The following is a 19,400-nucleotide window of genomic DNA, read 5'->3' as shown; positions in this document are numbered from 1 at the left end:
AAACAACACAACCTCATCACTTTCCACACAGTAAATGTTTTATTACTCTGACAAAGACTGAAACACCGCGAGCACAAAGGTTGAAGTCAGTTTCCCACAATGCTCTGCTTCACTTCCAACAACATGGTTTAAAAGGTTTAAAAGGAAAAAAACAAATGGTGGAAACAGGCCTCGGACCGTGGGTCTGATCCTCCAGAACCTTCTCTCTCTTTATCAGCAGCTTCGGGGGAAGGACATCGATCACGGGGCTCAAAGTGCAGAGGGAAACAAAAACGACAAAAGCAACATTTAAAACACGACACTCGTTACCCGGCTCCAGCTTCGTGTTTGGATGCAACACGGACGTTCACTCAGCGTCTGAGGAATAAATAGATGAAGCTACATTTTCAGGACCAGAACTTGAATTTGCACAGTTCATATTGAGGAGTGCTTATATATATTTAGGTATATATTAATTTTGTAGATCCCCTCCAGATCAAAGTTGGTGGTTGAAACTTTGATGAACCTTTAATATCATCCGCCTTTTAAAAATCTATCATTTATTTATTTCATTCCTGGTGGGAGGAGCCATCCCGGTTGTTGTGAAGCTGTTTTCACGTGGGGGCGGACCTCTTGGCCGGCGGCGGCTTCGTGGTCATCGTGGGTTCAGATGGCGGCGGAGGCGTCGCTCTCTCGGGGCCGCACCCGGGTCACGTGCTCCAGTTGACCCGAGTCCGACACGTCGTAGCTCGTCTTGTACTTCGCCAGGATCTTCATGAGTGGGCGGAGCTTCAGCCACCACTGCTCCTTCGGGATCCTGTGGCTGGACGACACAATACAAAGGGGTTTTAATCAGATTGTTAAGTATTAAAGGTTTCATGTTTTTACAAAATTGTTCTTTTATAGGAAGATGCTCAATGTTGGAAACAAAACTTCTCATGTTGTGTCTCATAAGCTGAATTCCCTGATCAGTGTGTAGGGACTTTGCCATGTTGTCGTCCAAATGTCCTTATCGTGGACTCCTAGTTTCCCACAATGCATCGGGAAAAGTATCGTACAACCGATGGTGAAGTGAAGAAAGTCACGAAACATCTTGTCTCTTACACGAAGTCGGTCTCGTCCCGGAGCTGAGCCACCGGCTGGAAGACCATCGCCCTGCGGCGCATCCCCAGCAGACAGGCGGTGTCCTCCGAGCTGGCAAACACTCGTCCTGCATCGAGAAACAAGTGTTAACAACCAGCGTGTGAGTGTGGACATGGGAACTGAACCCAGAGGAACAGGGCTCAGGTTGAATGTCCTCTTCAGAGTAAAAGGTCTATGACTTCTGCTTCACCTCCTTTGTAGGAGTCCTTGAGCGTCCGTGTGACCCACTGCATCGCTTTAGCTGCAACTTTGGTGCCAAAGTTTCTGTCGAATGGAGACGGAGCTCCTCCCTGTGGAGAGAAGGGAACTATATTTAAAATAAGGCTTTTAAACTATTAAAACATGTATGTAAATAAATAAATACATGAACTTGAATTATCACACTGCAGGTTCCTTCTAAATCTGATTCGTATGATGTCACGGTGACATTTTATCAGTTTAACTTTTGAGGCCAAGTTACAACTGATCACGACTCAACTAAACACAACCAGAGTATTTGGACAGCTCCCTCCCAGTGCATGCTGGGAAAGACCAGTGTTCATTTACGGATCCTCTTGTGACAGTTGTTATGAAAACACGGAGGTTCTACAGCAGCTGAGAGAGTTCAACCCGCTGCAGATTGATGGAGATGATCAAACAGAGCTGGTTCAGTGAAGTGTGTGTTTGTTGTTGTGTGTCCAACCTGCTGCATGTGACCCAGGATGTTCTTCCTGCAGTCGAACACCCCCCGGCCCTCCTCCGAGTACAGCTGGTAGATGAAGTCCGTGGTGAAGTTCTCGTTGCAGTTCTCGTTCCTGGAAACGAGGAGATTGAAAAGGGTCGGGTCACTCAAAGGTCAAAAGAAAGCTGCAGACTTAAGAAACTGTTTTCCTTCCTGATGACTTTTTGTTTTCATTGCAGTGAGAGACAGAAATCAGTTGAATCTCTAAACCTTTTAAATCTGTATATCTGCCGTTCTTCTTGTGATAATGAAGAACACATACACAATGTACAAATTATTACTTTCGTCCTATTTCCTCCGACCTGCTGGAAAACATCAGGATGGTGCAGAGGACAAAAATAGCAACACACCACATGACACCAGTTAACGTCTGTAAGGTCGATCTGATGTCAGACAAATCCTCAGACTCACTGGTTTAGTGCAATTAGTGGAAATTAGCATTAAAATTACACATCTCAGTATTTTTTTGCATCAGTTTCTTCCCTCAGACGGTCAGAAGCTCAGAGTTCGAGGTGAAGCCGGAGAAAACGAGTAGCAGCTGGACAGAGCGGTCGGATCCTCACCTGATCACTAAGCCCCTCTTCCTCACCTGATCACTAAGCCCCTCTGGATGCTCGTCTTCATCTTCTGCGTCAGATGCTCCACGTTGGCCTGGAAACACAGAGCAGAGCGTTGAGCTGTGATCTACAACCTTCAGGCTCCAGATCCAAATCACACCTTAGCCTCTCGACTTCCCAGGAAGAAGACACACGCAGGGTGGTGATCTGACCACTGGGGGGCGCCAACAACCTCTAAACACAACAGACAGGCCTGACTGGGCTCCGTCTATCTCTATTAGATACTTTATTATTAAAAATGATTTAAGCTGATATCAATCTACTGTTATAATAAATCTTAAATATATTTTTATTGAAAACGAATTACTAATTTAAAGAAATGTCAAGTTAAAGTTTATAAAATACAGTGGAGCCCCAGAATGAACGCGTCTAATCGTGATTTATCTGATGACAGCTGTCAGTCATCCAGTGATGCAGCTCAGAGGTTATTAATAAACCAGTCTGGGTCGCCTGCCCACACCTGAGACATCGTCACAGGGGGAGTGCGGTCAGGCCACGAGATGCTCAGATAGAAACCTTGTAGGAAGTGACTGGTCTCTGACCTGCAGGTCCCGGATGTCGAACGGTTCCTCGTAGATGTAGACGGCGTCGGCTCCGGCCGCCAGCCCCCCCACCGTGGCCAGGTAGCCACAGTAGCCCCCCATGGTCTCGATGATGAACACTCGCCGCTTGGTGCCACTGGCCGACTGCTTGATGCGGTCACACGTCTGATTCCCACGTGCACAGAGGTCACAGTTATTGAAGAGGCAACACAGGAGATTTGATTCACGAAGAAAAGGATTTGACAGTAGAGCTGAAACTTATGAATCATACGAGGGAGAAGATCTGAGCCCCTCAGGCTGCAGATCTGCTTCTATCTGTTTCATATCCTCTCTTTGTTTGTCTGTGATGAGGCGAGAGGACGATCAGCTGCAGCTCTACTTCAACAGAGGAGTGAACGTGCAGCCGGTTTCATTACCTGTGACTTTCCTACAAGAGGAGACCGAACATTCAGCCGTGCTCAGGGTGAAGCCTTAGTCCTCAAATCTGAATTTTGAAGTGCAGGATTTTGAAAGCTAAATAAAAAACGTCCTTTTTAAAAGTTTTTAAAGTTCTCTTCATCTTACCTGTAACATCCACATGAGGAATATTAAAGGCACCAGATGTCAAACATTTAAAACTGTAATGTTATGGAAAATTCTACTGACCAGTGTCTCAGGTTGTGGAAATCCCCTGACTAGATGTTTCACTGCTGTGGCCTTGGCTTCTCTTTGTATTAGTTCTGGCTTGTCTTCTGTTTTTCATATTATGTGTTATGTAAACGCCTTTTTGTATAAGTTCTGGCTTGTGTGAACTTGCGGCCAGTTGTTCAGTTTTTGAGCAGCCGTGCTTGTTGTGTTAACTCTGCAGAGCTTATTATTATAAAGACTCAAAAGCAACTCTGGTCTGAGAATTTCATTATTTCAAATATCAAGATGAATTTCCATCACAGTAACAACAGAAGCCTTTTATTACATCATCACTTCTGTGTATAGTAACATGTGTTTTAAAAGTGTGGCACCTCTGCTGAATAAATATTGAGATATTGAGATTGACTGAATTGTGATGATTTGTTCTAACGAGGTGAGATCAGAGTGAACCTGACAGTTTACATCATAAACAGGTTCTGACAAACTTTACAAACTGTACGAGCTGGAGGAGACGAGCACGTTTCAAAGATTCAACACAACACAACACAACACAACACAACAGCATTCACACACGAGCTCATGCACATCGGAGTTCTGCATCTTTCCTTTCTTTAGATATGGAAACGTGTACTCACAGAGTCTTTATAGAAACAGCTGTGAACCAACACGGTTTGAGACGATTCATTAAAATCCAGCTCTCGTGATCCAGAGAAACTCGGGTCACTCGTTTATTTGTGATTCTACAACACAGGAAACCTCTGGCTGCCATTTCCCACCTCCTCCTCTGGACCTTACCTCCACGATGGCGTTGAGGGACGTGTCGGCGCCGATGCTGAGGTCGGTGCCGGGCACGTTGTTACTAATGGTGGCCGGCAGCATGCACATGGGGATGCAGAACTCCTCGTGGTCGGCCCGGGCCTCGTTCAGCTGCAGCAGGGACTCGAGGGCCTGATGGTGGCGGCCGCAACACTGGGTTAGACCCCCAGGGGGCGCACTACACGTCTGACACATGTGACCTTGTGTAGGAATCTAGTGGTTTTAACTCTGTCATGGTGCACAGAGGCTCCACTGGTTCCTGAAGAGCCAAGTTTTAAATATGATGCTGCACATTCTCGCAGTTTGAAAACATGAACATGTGCAGTTGCCCTGGAGTGTGTGTGTCTGTGTGTATGTCTGTGTGTGTCTGTGTGTGTGTCTCTGGCTCTCTCCAGGTGACGGGGGCTTTGGCTTCCTACAGACCGAGGGGAGGTGGGGAGGGGGGGGGGGGGAGGGGGGAGGCTTCACCCTGGCTGACATGTCACAGTGTCGACGTGACAGATACAGATTGGGGGACGGACTCCAGACGCTCGGAGCTCCACTTCCTTTTATGTCCAATAAACGGAGGAGACGAGTTCAGACATCGAGACTCGTCTGGTCCAACACAACTCAAAATGTGGACGTGTACGAGGCCAGAAGAGAGGGAGTGAGACAGAAGAGACAGAAGAGAGGAAGAGAGACAGAAGAGAGGAGTGAGACAGAAGAGAGGAAGAGAAACAGAAGAGAGGGAGTGAGACAGAAGAGACAGAAGAGAGGGAGTGAGACAGAAGAGACAGAAGAGAGACAGAAGAGAGGGAGTGGGACAGAAGAGACAGAAGAGAGAGAAGAGAGGGAGCGAGACAGAAGAGAGGAGGGAGACAGAAGAGACAGAAGAGACAGAAGAGAGGGAGTGAGACAGAAGAGACAGAAGAGAGGGAGCGAGACAGAAGAGACAGAAGAGAGGGAGCGAGACAGAAGAGACAGAAGAGAGGGAGCGAGACAGAAGAGACAGAAGAGAGAGAAGAGAGGGAGCGAGACAGAAGAGAGGAGGGAGACAGAAGAGACAGAAGAGACAGAAGAGAGGGAGTGAGACAGAAGAGACAGAAGAGAGGGAGCGAGACAGAAGAGACAGAAGAGAGGGAGCGAGACAGAAGAGACAGAAGAGAGGGAGCGAGACAGAAGAGACAGAAGAGAGGGAGTGAGACAGAAGAGAGGAAGAGAGGGAGTGAGACAGAAGAGACAGAAGAGAGGAAGAGAGACAGAAGAGACAGAAGGGAGGGAGGGAGACAGAAGAGACAGAAGAGACAGAAGAGAGGAAGAAAGACAGAAGAGACAGAAGAGAGGGAGCGAGACAGAAGAGAGGAAGAGAGACAGAAGAGAAAGAAGAGACAGAAGACACAGAAGAGAGGGAGTAGGACAGACGAGTCCCTGATGCGTTGAACTGTCCGGTTCTCTGCTGTTTACCAAACAAACACACAACGGGCCACGTGCTAACAACATGCTACACACGTCACTTCATGCTCCAGCACTTACCTGCACTGAGCAGCTCGTCTCCAACCACAACCACACACTAAGGCTTCTTCACTTCACGTGTCCTGATCCTGATTATTAGTTTCTACTAATTCTAGAATTCTGCAGAAAGTTTTCAACTGAAAGATCTGGAAACTGAATTTGTCTTTCTTGGTCTCTTTCTATTTCCCCCTTAATGGGACTAATGAAGGATTTTCTATTCTCATACATTAGTAAATGGTAATATATGAGTAATAGCTTTATTCATAACATCTTGATTTTCTTGTTTCTTAGAAGTTGAATGCTACATAGCTGCTGTAGTGACACTGAACCTGGGACATTTTCTGGATTTCAGATGTTTTGGATCAACTGATTTTACTCCCTCTAAAAATGTCCCTTCTTCTTTCACTTAACTTACTGGAAACTTTCAATATACTTAAATTTCCCCAAATTTCAAGAGCTCAGAAATCCTTTTTGTAAGAATGTGTGGACGCGAGCTGTCAATCAGCAGAACCCTGGGACGTGTGTGTGTGTGTGTGAGACGTCCGACTACACACACACACACACAGACTCACACTGTGATCCAGCCTCACTTACATCAGTGATGGCGTTCAGAGCCGTGTCTGAGCCAATGCTGAGGTCGGACCCGGGGATATTGTTGGACACGGTGGCGGGGACCATGACCATGGGGACACAGAACTCCTCGTGTGTGTCCCGGGCAGAGGACAGCTCCAGTAACCCCACGTAGGCCTGCAGCGGTGAGAGCCAGCGTCTGATTGGTTAGCGTTCAGGATGAGTGGCGAGATGAGAAGGGGGGGGGGGGGGGGTGAAGGAGGCAAAGGAAGGTGGAAGGGAAACTGGTGGGATGAGCTGAGTGTGATTATTATTATTATAAGTTGTTTAAAAACTTCTGCTTATAAAGTATGAAGAACTTTTCTGGATGGAGAATGGAAACGGGTGTGGTCCGGAGTGGGAGGGGCCTGGACGTCTAAATAAGGTCACACATACATGATTGTGAACGTGTGAACTTGAATTAAATATAACAATAATATAATAATATTAAACATTATTTAAGTGGCAGTTTTCTTAGATCTAAGCTATCGTGGTGTTGACTAAATAAAAACAGGGAGGAGCACAGATGTGGGAGGAGCTTAGTGGAGGGAGAAGCCAAGAGGAGAGAGCCGGGCCAATCACGATGGAGAGTGAGACACACACAGGAAGTAGAGATAAGATAAACTAACAACTTCTACGATCTATTTCTACTTCTTCATCTGAGGTTAATTTAGATTCTTCACAAACAAATCCTTGTAACGCTGGAACATTTAAATGTCTCCAAATCCTGTTTTCTTTTAATAAAGTCATAAATAAATATTTTACAATTTAAAATGACAAATAGGTCGAATTGGTGATTAATGATTAAATCTACTCATGTTGAACAAAAAGGGTAAAAGTGAAAATGAAACACTGGACAACGAGGTGAAAATATGACTATGATGTTTTAAAAGGTACAGAAATATAATCATCATTTGTTTTGAGGAATGAAACAATATCCAGAATAAAGTATTTCACATTTCAGAATGAGTCTATGATCATTGTTTTACTGTGAGTGTTTTACTGGAGATGTTCAGAGAGATGAATTATTGAGGATTGAAGATGAAACACGAACCTCGAATCCTCCGATGACGAGCAGAGCGTTGATGTTATGGATCCTCATCTGCTCGGCTATCTTATCCAGATGTTGACCTGGAAGAGTTCTGGAACAGAGACGAGCGAGGGATGTTCCACGTGAAGTCCGACTCCATGAAATGATTTTTCATATCATATCATACAGCAGTGATTTACCTTTTGGTCCCGAGCAGCGACCCCCCCTGTCCCGTCCAACCCCCGACATCCCCCCACTTGATCTCCTTGATCTGAGCAGAGAAAAGACGTCAGGATTATTCTTCTGCTCCCAAAGTTTGACTGAAAACGTTTTAATCTAAAAACAACTGAAAACTGATCGTCTCTAAACTCAGAGCTGACGTCAGTGTGGTAGATTCTGTGGATTATAATAATAATAAAGATGTTTCCAGGGGTTATTCTGCTTCACCTTCATATTCAGAGATGATTCTGTGACGCTGATATTCCTGATATTCAATTTGTTATGCTCTTACAAAATGAATGTGCTCCTGTTTCTCTGATTGGCTGTTGTGGTTCTGTTCAGAGACAATTGATTATAAATCCTCGTGATTTTAAATCCTTAATATCAAACATGCTGATTCTGCCGCAGCTTTGAGATTTGGCTCCTAACTCCTCACACGAGCAGATCAGATTACAAAGTCTGAACAGGTTTTAATCCCCTAAATCATTTATTGTATTTCATTTATATACTGAAATGGACGTCTGAGTGTGAAGCTAAATTATAATAACAATAAGTCCTTTTATTCAGATCTGCACTACATCACAAACCCTCATTAATATCAGTCCCCTGAATTCACCTGATTTTTTATCTCTCAGACAGATGAAGGAAAAGGTTAAAGCTCGGATCCGAACCCCTGATCTGGATCTAATCCTGCATCAGGTCAGCTCGCCTCTGGGCTTCATCCACTTTGTGAGCGTGTGTGTGTGTGTGTGTGTGTGAGTGTGTGTTTGAGTGTGTGTGTGTGTGTGTAGAGCATGAGCACAATGAGCACAATGAGCACAATCCAACATGGTGCATGTGAGTGCAGCAGCTGTGGGACTGGACTAATTGGATCAGTGTAATCAGGCTGTTTATCTGTGTTTTCACTGCTGCAGCCTGGAGGGAGGAGAGCAGCCACTTCCTGTTCCTGCTGGTCACTGAGACCTCCTGCTGTGAACGCTGCTCCCCCCACATGGTCACTCCTCATGTTCACTCATATGATCCTGCAAATCCATTTCAAGAGATTCTCCAGAGTTCAGACTTTTACAGATTTTCTTGAAAGTTGCGGCAGGACGGTGGTGAATACACCAATAATCTGTTAAGAGGAAATTAACACAGACGTCCTACATTTAATTTGTGGATTTGTTAAGAAAGAGTTCACTGAGTGATTTAATTATATTTAAGGTATATTGAGCTTTTAGAGAAAGTGTGAGGGACAAATATCGAGACACTCAAACTATAAAATAAAACGGTGAAAGGTTGAAATCTAAAATCAAGTTTTGAAGCCGTCCATAAACTATGATTCCCTATCGGAGTTTTCCTTCTTCTCGGCTGCAGAACACGTGTCACCACACAAACACACACTAAATGAAGATTAACCAGCACTGGTAGATGTTTGTGTTTCTCACTTGTCCTTTGTAAAACCCCTCGAAGCCGTCGCTGACTGAGAACATCTTGTGGCCCTCGGTGATTCCCACTCGGACGGCTGAACGCACGGCAGCGTTCATCCCGGCAGCCGGGGCACCGACGTTCAGCACGGCCACGTTGAAGGAGCTCTGTGGGGGACACACACAAACACACACAAACACACAACACAGTGTCTTATTCGGGGACCAACACACAGTTTGTATGATGCTCGGTTTGGAGGAGACGGCGCAGCAGCAACTTTTAGAGGCAGTGAAGAAGAACAGGTGATTCACTGCTGAGCCCAGATGTTGTCAGGGTGAAAAAGTTCATATCAGGGGATAATTAATACATTTATCAATAAAATTATCAATTATAAAAGTCCAATCAATGTTTTTGTCAAAGTTAAACAGAAGCCAGTTGATTGAGGTTTGACATTTTTGTTGATGCAGATTGTGTTTTTGCACAAAAACTTATCTGCATCAACAAAATGTAGATGTTTTGATATTTGATGATGTTTCTCATTATCGTTTTATGACCCAGCCCTTCTGCAGTTCTCCTGGATATTGAACATTATGATCTGATGCCCGTCAGGACGGTGGGATCATCTCCACTGCCTCATGCAACCATCCACATCCCGGCTGAGGAGACACTCAGTGAGCAGGACGTCAGCAGCATCAGGCAGAGATCAGCTCCCATGCAAGAGGCCACATGCTGCTGGAGGACGCAGTGAAGCTGCAGCTGCTTTCAGATCAGTCTCAGTTAAATGAAAACACTCACAGACAGTTTCTCTCCTGTCAGAGTCAAACTCATCCGGACAAACACACAACGAGCGGCTCGCACACTTAGTTTCCTGAAAGTTAATTTCATGGTAACAGAGATGATTTAGGACTCTGTCACTATCAATCAATATATCAACTGATAAATATTAATAAACTTAATTGGCAAATGATTCCTAAGATGTCGTTATCAAACCCTTACGTTAAATAAACTTACATATACTATGAATAAAAAGAAAATACAAAATACATCTAGAAACATAAGGAAACACTTTTTTTCCCTGCAATGTTCATTCTGCAAAATAAAAGTTTTCATATGTCTGCAAACACAAATATCGATATATATGATATCGTCTGATATCAATCTGCCTCCTGATGAATCTCTCAGACAAACCTGCAGCAGCCATTAACTTCAGCAGCCAGTTATATGTGAATGGAGCCGGTCACGCTTTGAGTTGAGAATGAGCAGAGTCATTTTCAGCCGTGACATTAAACTGTAAACAGGCGACTTCAGTTTCATTGTGGATCACACAGACTGTCTGTGATCGTCTGTGATTGTCTGTGATTGTCTGTGATCGTCTGTGACGGCGGGAGTTGGAGGGAGGAGCTGCTCTTCGTCCTCCTCCTCTCCCTCAGCACCGACAGTCACAGAGAAACAGACTCAGCGTCAGTGTCAGAGAAAGAAAGAAGAAGAGTCTACAGGTCAGGAAGTACCTGAACTGCTAACGCTCAAGTCTCTGAGCCGCTGGGGGGAAAACACATCAGAGGAATTAAACTGGTGAGAAGTCACTGGTTTGATTTGATCCCAGTTATTCTCTGCTCTGGGATCGTTCTTACATTGGGGAGTTCAGAGTCTGCTTTGCGGTTGGAGAGGAGCCGGTAGGTTCTCAGGTTGTTTTCAAAGCTCCTGAGAAAAGACAGAGAAACAGAAAGTTCATCCACTGCAGAACAAAACCCAGAAAGACAAGAGAACACGTGATATTGGTTTTAGATTTGTTGGTAGTTTTCAAACTGATCCAGAAGCAGATACCTCCCACGCAGTCGGACGGCCTCTTCAAACTTCTTCTCGTCCATGGCCTTCTGCACCTCCTGGGTCTGAGGACAAGGGTCACATGTTCAGGATACTTATCTGGAATTATCTAACTGTCCGTCACATGAAAAGGTGAAGGTCTATTATCAGGCCTCAGGTCACACACAGACACACACTCACACACACAGACACACACTTACCATCTGAACACACTCCATAAGTGGCAGTCGAACAGCCTGGTTCCCGACCAGGGACACGACGCAGGCCGGGGTGTTGGCAGACGCCTCCAGCAGCGCCAGCACGGCCTCCACGCCCATACGACTGGCCTGCAGGGGTCAAAGGTCATTTAAATGTCGGCTACTGGTCACACACATGATCTCAGGTAAAGATGAAGGAGCTGAGAAGCAGAAGGTCTGCAGGCTCAGGGAGAAAACATGTTTTCAGGATATTTCAATCGTTGAACAAGAAGAAGAACTTTTGAAATAACCGACAAATCCATCAAATCCATATGTTAATGATAAATCCAACTTTAGATGATCAGTGCTGACGTACCAGGATCCTGTCGAAGGCCGAGGGGGTCCCACCTCTCTGCACATGACCCAAGATGGTGACCCTGGTGTCAAACCCCAGGCAGCGGACCACCAGCTGGGAGACAGAACACGGGGGGGTGATCACCAGGAAATAAACTCTAACTGGTGTAAATGCATGAACTAAATACCACAGCAGATTATTACTTCTTCTCTCTTTACAGTACAATTTAAATAAACTAAATTTAATCGAGAGAAAATGCAGAAATAAAAAGAGAAACGTAGATTCTCCATCATACTCACTTCCTTGATATAATCAGGGGTTATAGACTTGTTGTGGGCGTCTATGGCTCCTTCAGCTACAATAATAATGTTCAGTCTTTTCTTATCAGCGCGGTTCTGGAGGGACGTAAACAAGCAGAGTTTGAATTCATAACCAAACATGACAGAAAAAACCTTTTCCTCGGGGACGCTCACTTGTCTCTACTCACTGTAAAAATAATGTTCCTCAAAACATATGGTAACCCCCCCTAACCCTAATCTTATAACGACTTCAGCAAAATGTCTTTAACACAAGAAATCTGCAAATTAAAATCAGATGTGTAAATTAATCTTAGAATAAGATGCTATTCAAAGGTTGTGGGTTCGAGTCCCACCAGAGTCACAGGTTTTACAGTCAATATAACTCCTGCTTTCCATGAGACTTGAAACTCTGCCCTGAGGTCATGTTTACAGAATCAACTCACTCAATCCTCTGCAGGTTCCTTCAGCTTCGAGTGTTCACTTCATATTTTCCTGTTTGAAGCCGTTGATTCACTGATTTGGTTTTAAACAACTTTATTCATGTGTTTTGATGCAGTTAATCCAGCAGCTGTGGTCCCGACATACAAACATGCATGTGTGTGTCTTTGTGTGGGTGTGAGTGTGTGTGTGTTACCTCAGACAGTTTCTGACACATGTTGTCTTCCCAGCCGTCCTCAGGTGGCATTTCAGGGATAAAGACCCAATCGGCTCCACATGCCAGGGCACTGACCAGGGCCAGGTATCTGCAGGCAAAGGGTTAACGTTAAAGAACCACACACTGGTTTGTGTATATATATGTTTTCATATGCGTGTGCAGTGATGTAATCTGACACAAAGACAGGTTCCTACCCGCAGTGTCGGCCCATGACCTCCAGAACAAACGTCCTCTGGTGGCTGCAAAACAACAAACCCACAGAAAACAAGACACAGAATATGTGAGTAGAAGCTCGACCTCCACCCTCCACCCTGAACTCCACCTCCTCTGAGACACTGAAATGTTCCCTGATAATTCTAAACGTCCATCCAGTCACAGGAGGACAGATCTATATGAGTCAGTTCCTGTGGCCGGACGTAACAAAATACATTTTACATGTATCTGTAGATTAATACTCATTCATCTCTGGTCCTTTCTTGCTCGTTCTTTTGTTTGGTCCCATCTGGACTCATGTGTCTCACCTCTGAGCTGTGGTCATGATGGCGTCCACCACCTCGATGATGCGGTGCAGGGCCGAGTCGGTGCCGATGGTCATGTCCGTGCCGCAGAAGTCGTTGTCGATGGAGCCGACCATGCCCACGATGTGGAGCTCGGAGTTGGCTCGGGTCGCCTCCTGGTCGATGAGACCTGAAACACACCAGAGGGGGCGACGGTGAGTCCTGTAGAGGGACGCTCTGACCCGTCCGGCAGAGAGACCTCACCTTTCTGCAGCAGCTCGTCCAGCAGGCTGCTCCACTCCTCTCTGAACAGGTTGGCTCCGGTCAGGCTGCCGTCTCCTCCGATCACAACCAGGTTGGTGATGCTGCGCTTCACCAGGTTGTGAGCGGCCCTCAGTCGACCCTCGTGGCTGCGGAACTCTTTACAGCGGGCGCTGCCGATCACCGTGCCGCCCTGAGGACCAAACACAGCAGATATGAGACGGCACACGGGGGCGGATGCTTTTAATAATCGCTCACGTTTGCAGAAGAGAAGAAGGAAACAGGGGAGGAGTCCTGCTCACCACTTGCAACATGCTGGAGACGCTTTCCCACGACGCCTCCTCGATGTTGTCTCCCCCGTCCACCATGCCCTGGTAGCCCTGAGAGGAGGAACACATCAGATCATCAGACATCACACACGTCTGTCTTCATGTTGAAACTAGGTTGAATACACTTCACACTCGGCTCGTTTATCCCTGGGGGACCAGAGATATGTGCTGTTGAGTTTGGTGCGAATTGGACGTGTATTTAAATATTAATATTAAGTGAACATACACTCATGCACTCTGCAACCAGGCAGGATGAACTCGCTAACGATGAGGAATAACTCTGTAATCAAATTAAATCATCTAAAATATGATATAAACAGGAAAAGAACATGCTGAGCACAGGTCCTCGCCAAAATAAAGGCACCATTGGCCTCAGCTGTGGTTACTCAGAGCCTGCTGGTTATTCGAGACTGATGAAGATGAGAGTGAAGCGAAGGACGACTCCTGCTAATCCACTTAAATCCACACTGAGGCCACAGGGTTTCTAAACCACTGATCACCTCCATTCACTGGAGATAAGAAGCAAGTGAGGGAAGAAATTCATCCCTCTGAGCCTATCTATATTTGATCTAAATCTAAATCTATATCTACATCAATATCTATATCTATATCTGATATTTGATTCTAGAATCCCGCTGCCACATTCAAAGACTCGTCCCTTCTGACTCAGCTCATTGTGTGAGAGTGAGACAGAGGAGGCAGACGTCCCCCGGGGCCTCGTCTCACCTCGTGGATGAAGAAGACCTTGGCCCCGACGTAGAGCCCCATCCGGACGGCCGCCCTGACGGCTGCGTTCATGCCTGGAAGAAAAAGAACAGAGAGGAGTTGGTGGTTGTCTCTGGAAACTAGAGGCCACGTCTCCAACATGATCTCCAAACGGCTGAAGGACGAAGGAAGACACACTAAGAAAAATCAACACTTGAGGAAAAGTCCTTTTACTCATTATTGCTAATTTGCTATTGCTAACTTGATGTGGTTTCAGGCTAACAAGCGCTGATGGAATTAGCTAGTTGTTACCAAAAGACCAGGGCCAGTGCTGATTGGTTGAAGAGGATCTGCATAGAAAATGGGAGATGGATGAGTTTGAAATGGACAAAGTGTTTATTGAGGTTTGGGTTGAGGGCAGGAACTGTCCCCAGAGAAAACTTTGGGTTATGAAACCTTTTAAAAAAACCATTGAAAAAAAATGCAATTGTATTTTCTGGATTGTGAAAACAGCTTAACTCTGAAATCAGCAGATATGACAATGTTTGATTTGTGTCTACATGATATTTGACAACATAATCCAGAAAGGACAGTTGCAGATTGATCTAACCTCACTCGGCACGTCTCTGCAGTGTGAGGATGTACACGGGAAGAACGATATCCACAGGACAATATATCTGAATCTGATTCCCAAATATCAGAGATCCACATCAGTCTGGTCCTTATGGAAACATTGCCTTCGCCAACCAGTGTGGGTTTGTGACTATGCATATTATTTTCCTGTGACCTATGACCTTTTGAATCTATCAGTTCATGTTTGAGTTCCAGTAAACATTTGTACTGAATATGAAAATAGAGAAGGACTCATCGTGGCCTTCTGGATAAATCATGACTCAGTGAAGCAAAACAAGAGCAAATCTGTACGATGGCGATTTGGTTGAAGCCACTTTTAATAAATGAGCAGAAATCAGAACTCGTGTTCATCACTCTCATTCCCGACTGGTTCACGTTCAGTTATATCTCTGAGTTCTGAGGAACATGTGTGATCACAGCCTGGAGCCCGGCTGATGAAGATCTGCCTCCGACACAAAAACTATCTGTGCTCGTGAGAATCGTCCAATAGGAGCTCAGCGTTATGTAATCCAGCTGCAGCACATGTGTCAAGATAAACCACATGTACAGTGCCTTGCATAAGTATTCACCCCCCTTGGACTTTTTCCCATTATGTACTGTTACTAGCTGGAATTCAAATAGACTTAAATAAACTTTTTCCCGTTTGATCAACAAAACATGCATAGTACTTTGGAGGTGCAAAATAAATTTTATTGTGACACAAACAATAATGAGAACAAAAAAGTTGACATCTGTTGGGTGCATAAGTATTCACCCCCCTGTGTCAATACTTGGTAGAACCCCCTTTCGCTGCAATTACAGCTGCAAGTCTTTTGGGGTATGTCTCTACCAGCTTTGCACATCTAGAGATGGAAAGGTTTGTCCATTCTTCTTGGCAAAAAAGATGAAGCTCAGTCAGATTGGATGGAGACCGTCTGTGAACCGCAATCTTCAAGTCTTGCCATAGATTCTCTATTGGATTGAGGTCTGGGCTTTGACTGGGCCATTTTAAGACATTAACATTCTTTAATCCAAACCATTCCTTTGTAGCTCTGGCTGTATGTTTAGGGTCATTGTCCTGCTGGAAGATGAACCTCCGCCCCAGTCTCAAGTCTTTTGCAGACTGCATCAGATTTTCTTCAAGGATTTCCCTGTATTTGGCTCCATCCATCTTTCCCTCTATTCTGACCAGTTTCCCTGTACCTGCTGAAGAGAAGCATCCCCACAGCATGATGCTACCACCACCATGTTTCACTGTTGGGATGGTGTGCTCAGGGTGATGGGCAGTGTTGGGTTTTCGCCACACATAGCGTTTTGCATTGAGGCCAAAAAGTTCAATTTTGGTCTCATCTGACCAGAGCACCTTCTTCCACATGTTTGCTGTGTCTCCCACATGGCTTCTGGCAAACTCCAAACGGGATTTTTTATGGATCCCTTTCAACAATGGCTTTCTTCTTGCCACTCTTCCATAAAGGCCAGATTTGTGGAGTAGACGACTAATAGTTGTCCTGTGGACAGATTCTCCCACCTCAGCTGTGGATCTCTGCAACTCCTCCAGAGTAACCATGGGCCTCCTGGTTGCTTCTCTGATTAATTTTCTCCTTGTCCGACTCTTCAGTTTGGGTGGACGGCCTCCTCTTGGTAGGTTTGCGGTTGTGCCATATTCTTTCCATTTTCTTATGATGGATTTTATGGTGCTCAGAGAGATGTTCAAAGCTCTGGATATTTTTTTATAACCTAACCCTGCTTCATATTTCTCCACAACTTTATCCCTGACCTGTTTGGTGAGCTCCTTGGTCTTCATGATGCTGTTTGTTCAGTAATGATCTCCAACAAACTCTGAGCCCGTCACAGAACAGGTGTATTTATACTGAGATTAAATTGCAGACAGGTGGACCCTATTTACTAATTATGTGACTTGCAAATGTGACTTGTGAATGCAATTGGTCGCACCAGATCTTTGTTAGGGGTTTCACAGTAAAGGGGGTGAATACATATGCACTCAACACTTTTCAGATTTTTATTTGTAAATAATTGTGAAATCCATGTAATATTTCCCCCCACTTCCAAATGATGCACTATTTTGTGTTGGTCCATTACATAAACTCACGATGAAATACATTTTAATCTGTGGTTATACCATGACAAAATGTAGAAAAGTCCAAAGGGGGTGAATACTTATGCAAGGCACTGTATGTGTCACGGTTAAAACACATGATGGTGCTTCTGGGTTATTATTATAATGTAAAACTACAAAGTAAGAATGTGTTAAATTGTGATATCAATTATGAATTAGCCAAATAATATAATATCAGATTTAAATGATGATGCTTCAGGATTATTATAATAATATAAAACTACACGATTAATAAGAGTCTGAACATCAGTGCATCTGTTTGCAGACAATTCAATATCGATTATTTAGTAGCCAAATAGTATAATATCTGATTTAAATGATGATGCTTCAGGATTATTATAATAATATAAAACTAGATGATTAATAAGAGTCTGAGCATCAATGCATCTGTTTGCAGACAATTCAATATCGATTATTAATTATTCATTTGATGTAAAATCACTTTGAATGATGAAGTTTCAGTTTCTACATCACTGGTACTCGCTGCTCCTCACGTAGGCATCCAGGAAGTGAGGAGCAGACACACAGGAAGCCAGCAGAAAGCGCCTTCACAGTAAAAGCCCTACAGGGAAAACTGGTATTCACGACTTTTACTGTGAAAGGCTCCATCGGAAACGGGTGTTTTTCCTCCATCTTGACTACAGCTCCTCTCACGACTCATCCTCTGTGATGCAGGAGCCCGTGATGTTTCCACTGAGATGCGACAAGTACATAAAGTTCCAGCGCTGCCACCTTCACTCTGTCACTCATAACAATCAATAATCAATAACTGACGTCATCCCTCAGCTGATTCCTGAAAGCAGGAGGCCTCGTGTCCATCACAGCTGCAGCAAAGTGCACGTGAACCTATATATTACAAATAGTGTGCATTGAGTGATCTCAGCTGCAGACTGTGGACACACGCACGCACCCGACCTGCAGGAGGTGACCGTGCGTGTGAGGGTGCAGCGCTGCAGGATGCACGAGGAGACAAGGAGGAGGTGGAGTCGGTTTTATGGATCATATTCCTCATGTATCTGATGTTGTATTTATGTTTTCTATCAAACTATAAAGCAGCATCCATGTTGGAACGCGAGGGGAAGAGGGGGGGGGGGGTCATCTGTTGCATAATCAACCAGATTCCTCACAATTAAGAATAACATGAAAGGAAATGAATATACCTAAATATGATTTATTATAGATTTGATATAAATATAAACACATAAACAAGGAATGAAATGAAGAAATGAAGAAGTGTAACTTCACTCTCACAACAACCAGCACTCCATTATCGGACAAGTCATTCCTCCCAGTGATCACAGTGTAAATCTGCCACAACAACAGATGGTTTTCAGGCGAGTGGTCCGATAATGGAACCCGGAGCCCCCGCATCCCTTTACCTTGCGCATCCCCCCCGCTGGTCAGCACCGCGATGGATTTCCCGGCTCCGGACAAATTCTCGAAGAATTTGCGGGTGTCCTGCCGCTTCGGTGGCGCCGCGACCGCCATCAGAGAGCGTGCGTGGAGGAAGAGGAGCAACAGGAGGAGGAAGAGGAAGAGGTGCCCTGATCCTTATAATAATAATAAGAATGAAAATTAATATAGACGCACTGGGGAGAGGTGCCGCCGGGAGTCAGAGACGGGCGGAGACAGACTGGAGGAGAACCGCAGTGGTCACCGCCCCCTCTTCCTGCACAAACGCATCCATTCACCAAGATCGTCTAATAAAACAGATGACTCACTCCACAGCAACAAGTATCAGAGGAGGAAGAGATTTCTCCTAACATACAAACCAACAGCGATAAAAAACAAGGAAGTGAAATCTACAGCAGTTGATGATGATTTATACATATACATATACATATAGTTTATTCACGTGTAATTATATTAAATAACACAACACACATCCCCCCTCCCATTAAAATATAGTGTGGAAATAAATATCAGAGTGATACATCTTCACTTTCTCAACTATTCCCTGGTTGTCAAATGGACTTTGAGGCCAGACAGCCAATGAAAAGAGCCTGATTTTGAGTGACAGCTTCAATCCACCAATGGGCGTTCACATCACGTACTGAGGGGAAAATGCATCAGAACCAAAGCTGCGACGTCTCAGTCAGGAGATACACATATACAACATAAACAGTTCGTAAGAGAATCAACACAATTCAACACAAAGAGACTTGATTCATACGTGAAATGATGTCATTGCACAAACAAATGAATTGAACCTAAACATTTTAGATATTTAAGATAAACTGTTCTGTGTGGATTTAATCATCTCTGTGGTCCAGAGTCATTTTCTAATCGTTTATATTATTATAGTTTATACTTGTAAATGTGTGTAAACAAGTTATTACAGATTTATTT

General features: G+C 44.6%; 1 protein-coding gene across 3 annotated transcripts; it reads right to left on the bottom strand.

The window, feature by feature from the left end:
* Positions 1-16: 16 nt before the first annotated feature.
* Positions 17-18,704, bottom strand: LOC128454808 (ATP-dependent 6-phosphofructokinase, platelet type). 3 transcript variants are annotated; one of them, XM_053438357.1, is made up of 23 exons: positions 18,431-18,704; positions 14,324-14,397; positions 13,571-13,648; positions 13,272-13,461; positions 13,032-13,197; positions 12,705-12,749; positions 12,490-12,598; positions 11,856-11,951; positions 11,578-11,670; positions 11,226-11,351; positions 11,026-11,090; positions 10,833-10,902; positions 9,222-9,368; positions 7,776-7,846; positions 7,600-7,687; positions 6,531-6,683; positions 4,425-4,577; positions 3,003-3,167; positions 2,433-2,494; positions 1,805-1,916; positions 1,313-1,412; positions 1,084-1,189; positions 17-802 (listed from the first exon to the last, which is right to left on the bottom strand). In XM_053438357.1, the coding sequence occupies exons 1-23, from the start codon at positions 18,537-18,539 to the stop codon at positions 646-648; spliced, it is 2,535 nt and encodes an 844-aa protein (XP_053294332.1). In that variant the 5' UTR covers positions 18,540-18,704; the 3' UTR covers positions 17-645. The 3 variants fall into 3 exon arrangements, with proteins under 3 accessions (XP_053294332.1, XP_053294330.1, XP_053294333.1); XM_053438355.1 differs by lacking the exon at positions 4,425-4,577; XM_053438358.1 differs by lacking the exon at positions 6,531-6,683.
* Between the last annotated feature and the right edge of the window lie 696 nt (positions 18,705-19,400).

Source organism: Pleuronectes platessa, chromosome 13 (genome assembly GCF_947347685.1).
Source record: "Pleuronectes platessa chromosome 13, fPlePla1.1, whole genome shotgun sequence".
NCBI classification, from domain to species: domain Eukaryota; kingdom Metazoa; phylum Chordata; class Actinopteri; order Pleuronectiformes; family Pleuronectidae; genus Pleuronectes; species Pleuronectes platessa.
Note: the sequence above shows the minus strand (reverse complement) of the source record. Positions and strands in the feature narration are given on the sequence as shown.

What these genes read in the sequence shown, in the direction of transcription:
- LOC128454808 (XM_053438357.1), bottom strand. Translation starts at nt 18,539, where the DNA reads ATGGCGGTCGCGGCGCCACCGAAGCGGCAGGACACCCGCAAATTCTTC. An exon ending in ATCATGACCACAGCTCAGAG is followed by an intron (nt 12,750 to 13,031) that starts GTGAGACACATG and finishes GTTGTTTTGCAG; the next exon opens with CCACCAGAGGACGTTTGTTC. An exon ending in CAGAGGGGCTTAGTGATCAG is followed by an intron (nt 1,917 to 2,432) that starts GTGAGGAAGAGG and finishes CCTCGTTTCCAG; the next exon opens with GAACGAGAACTGCAACGAGA.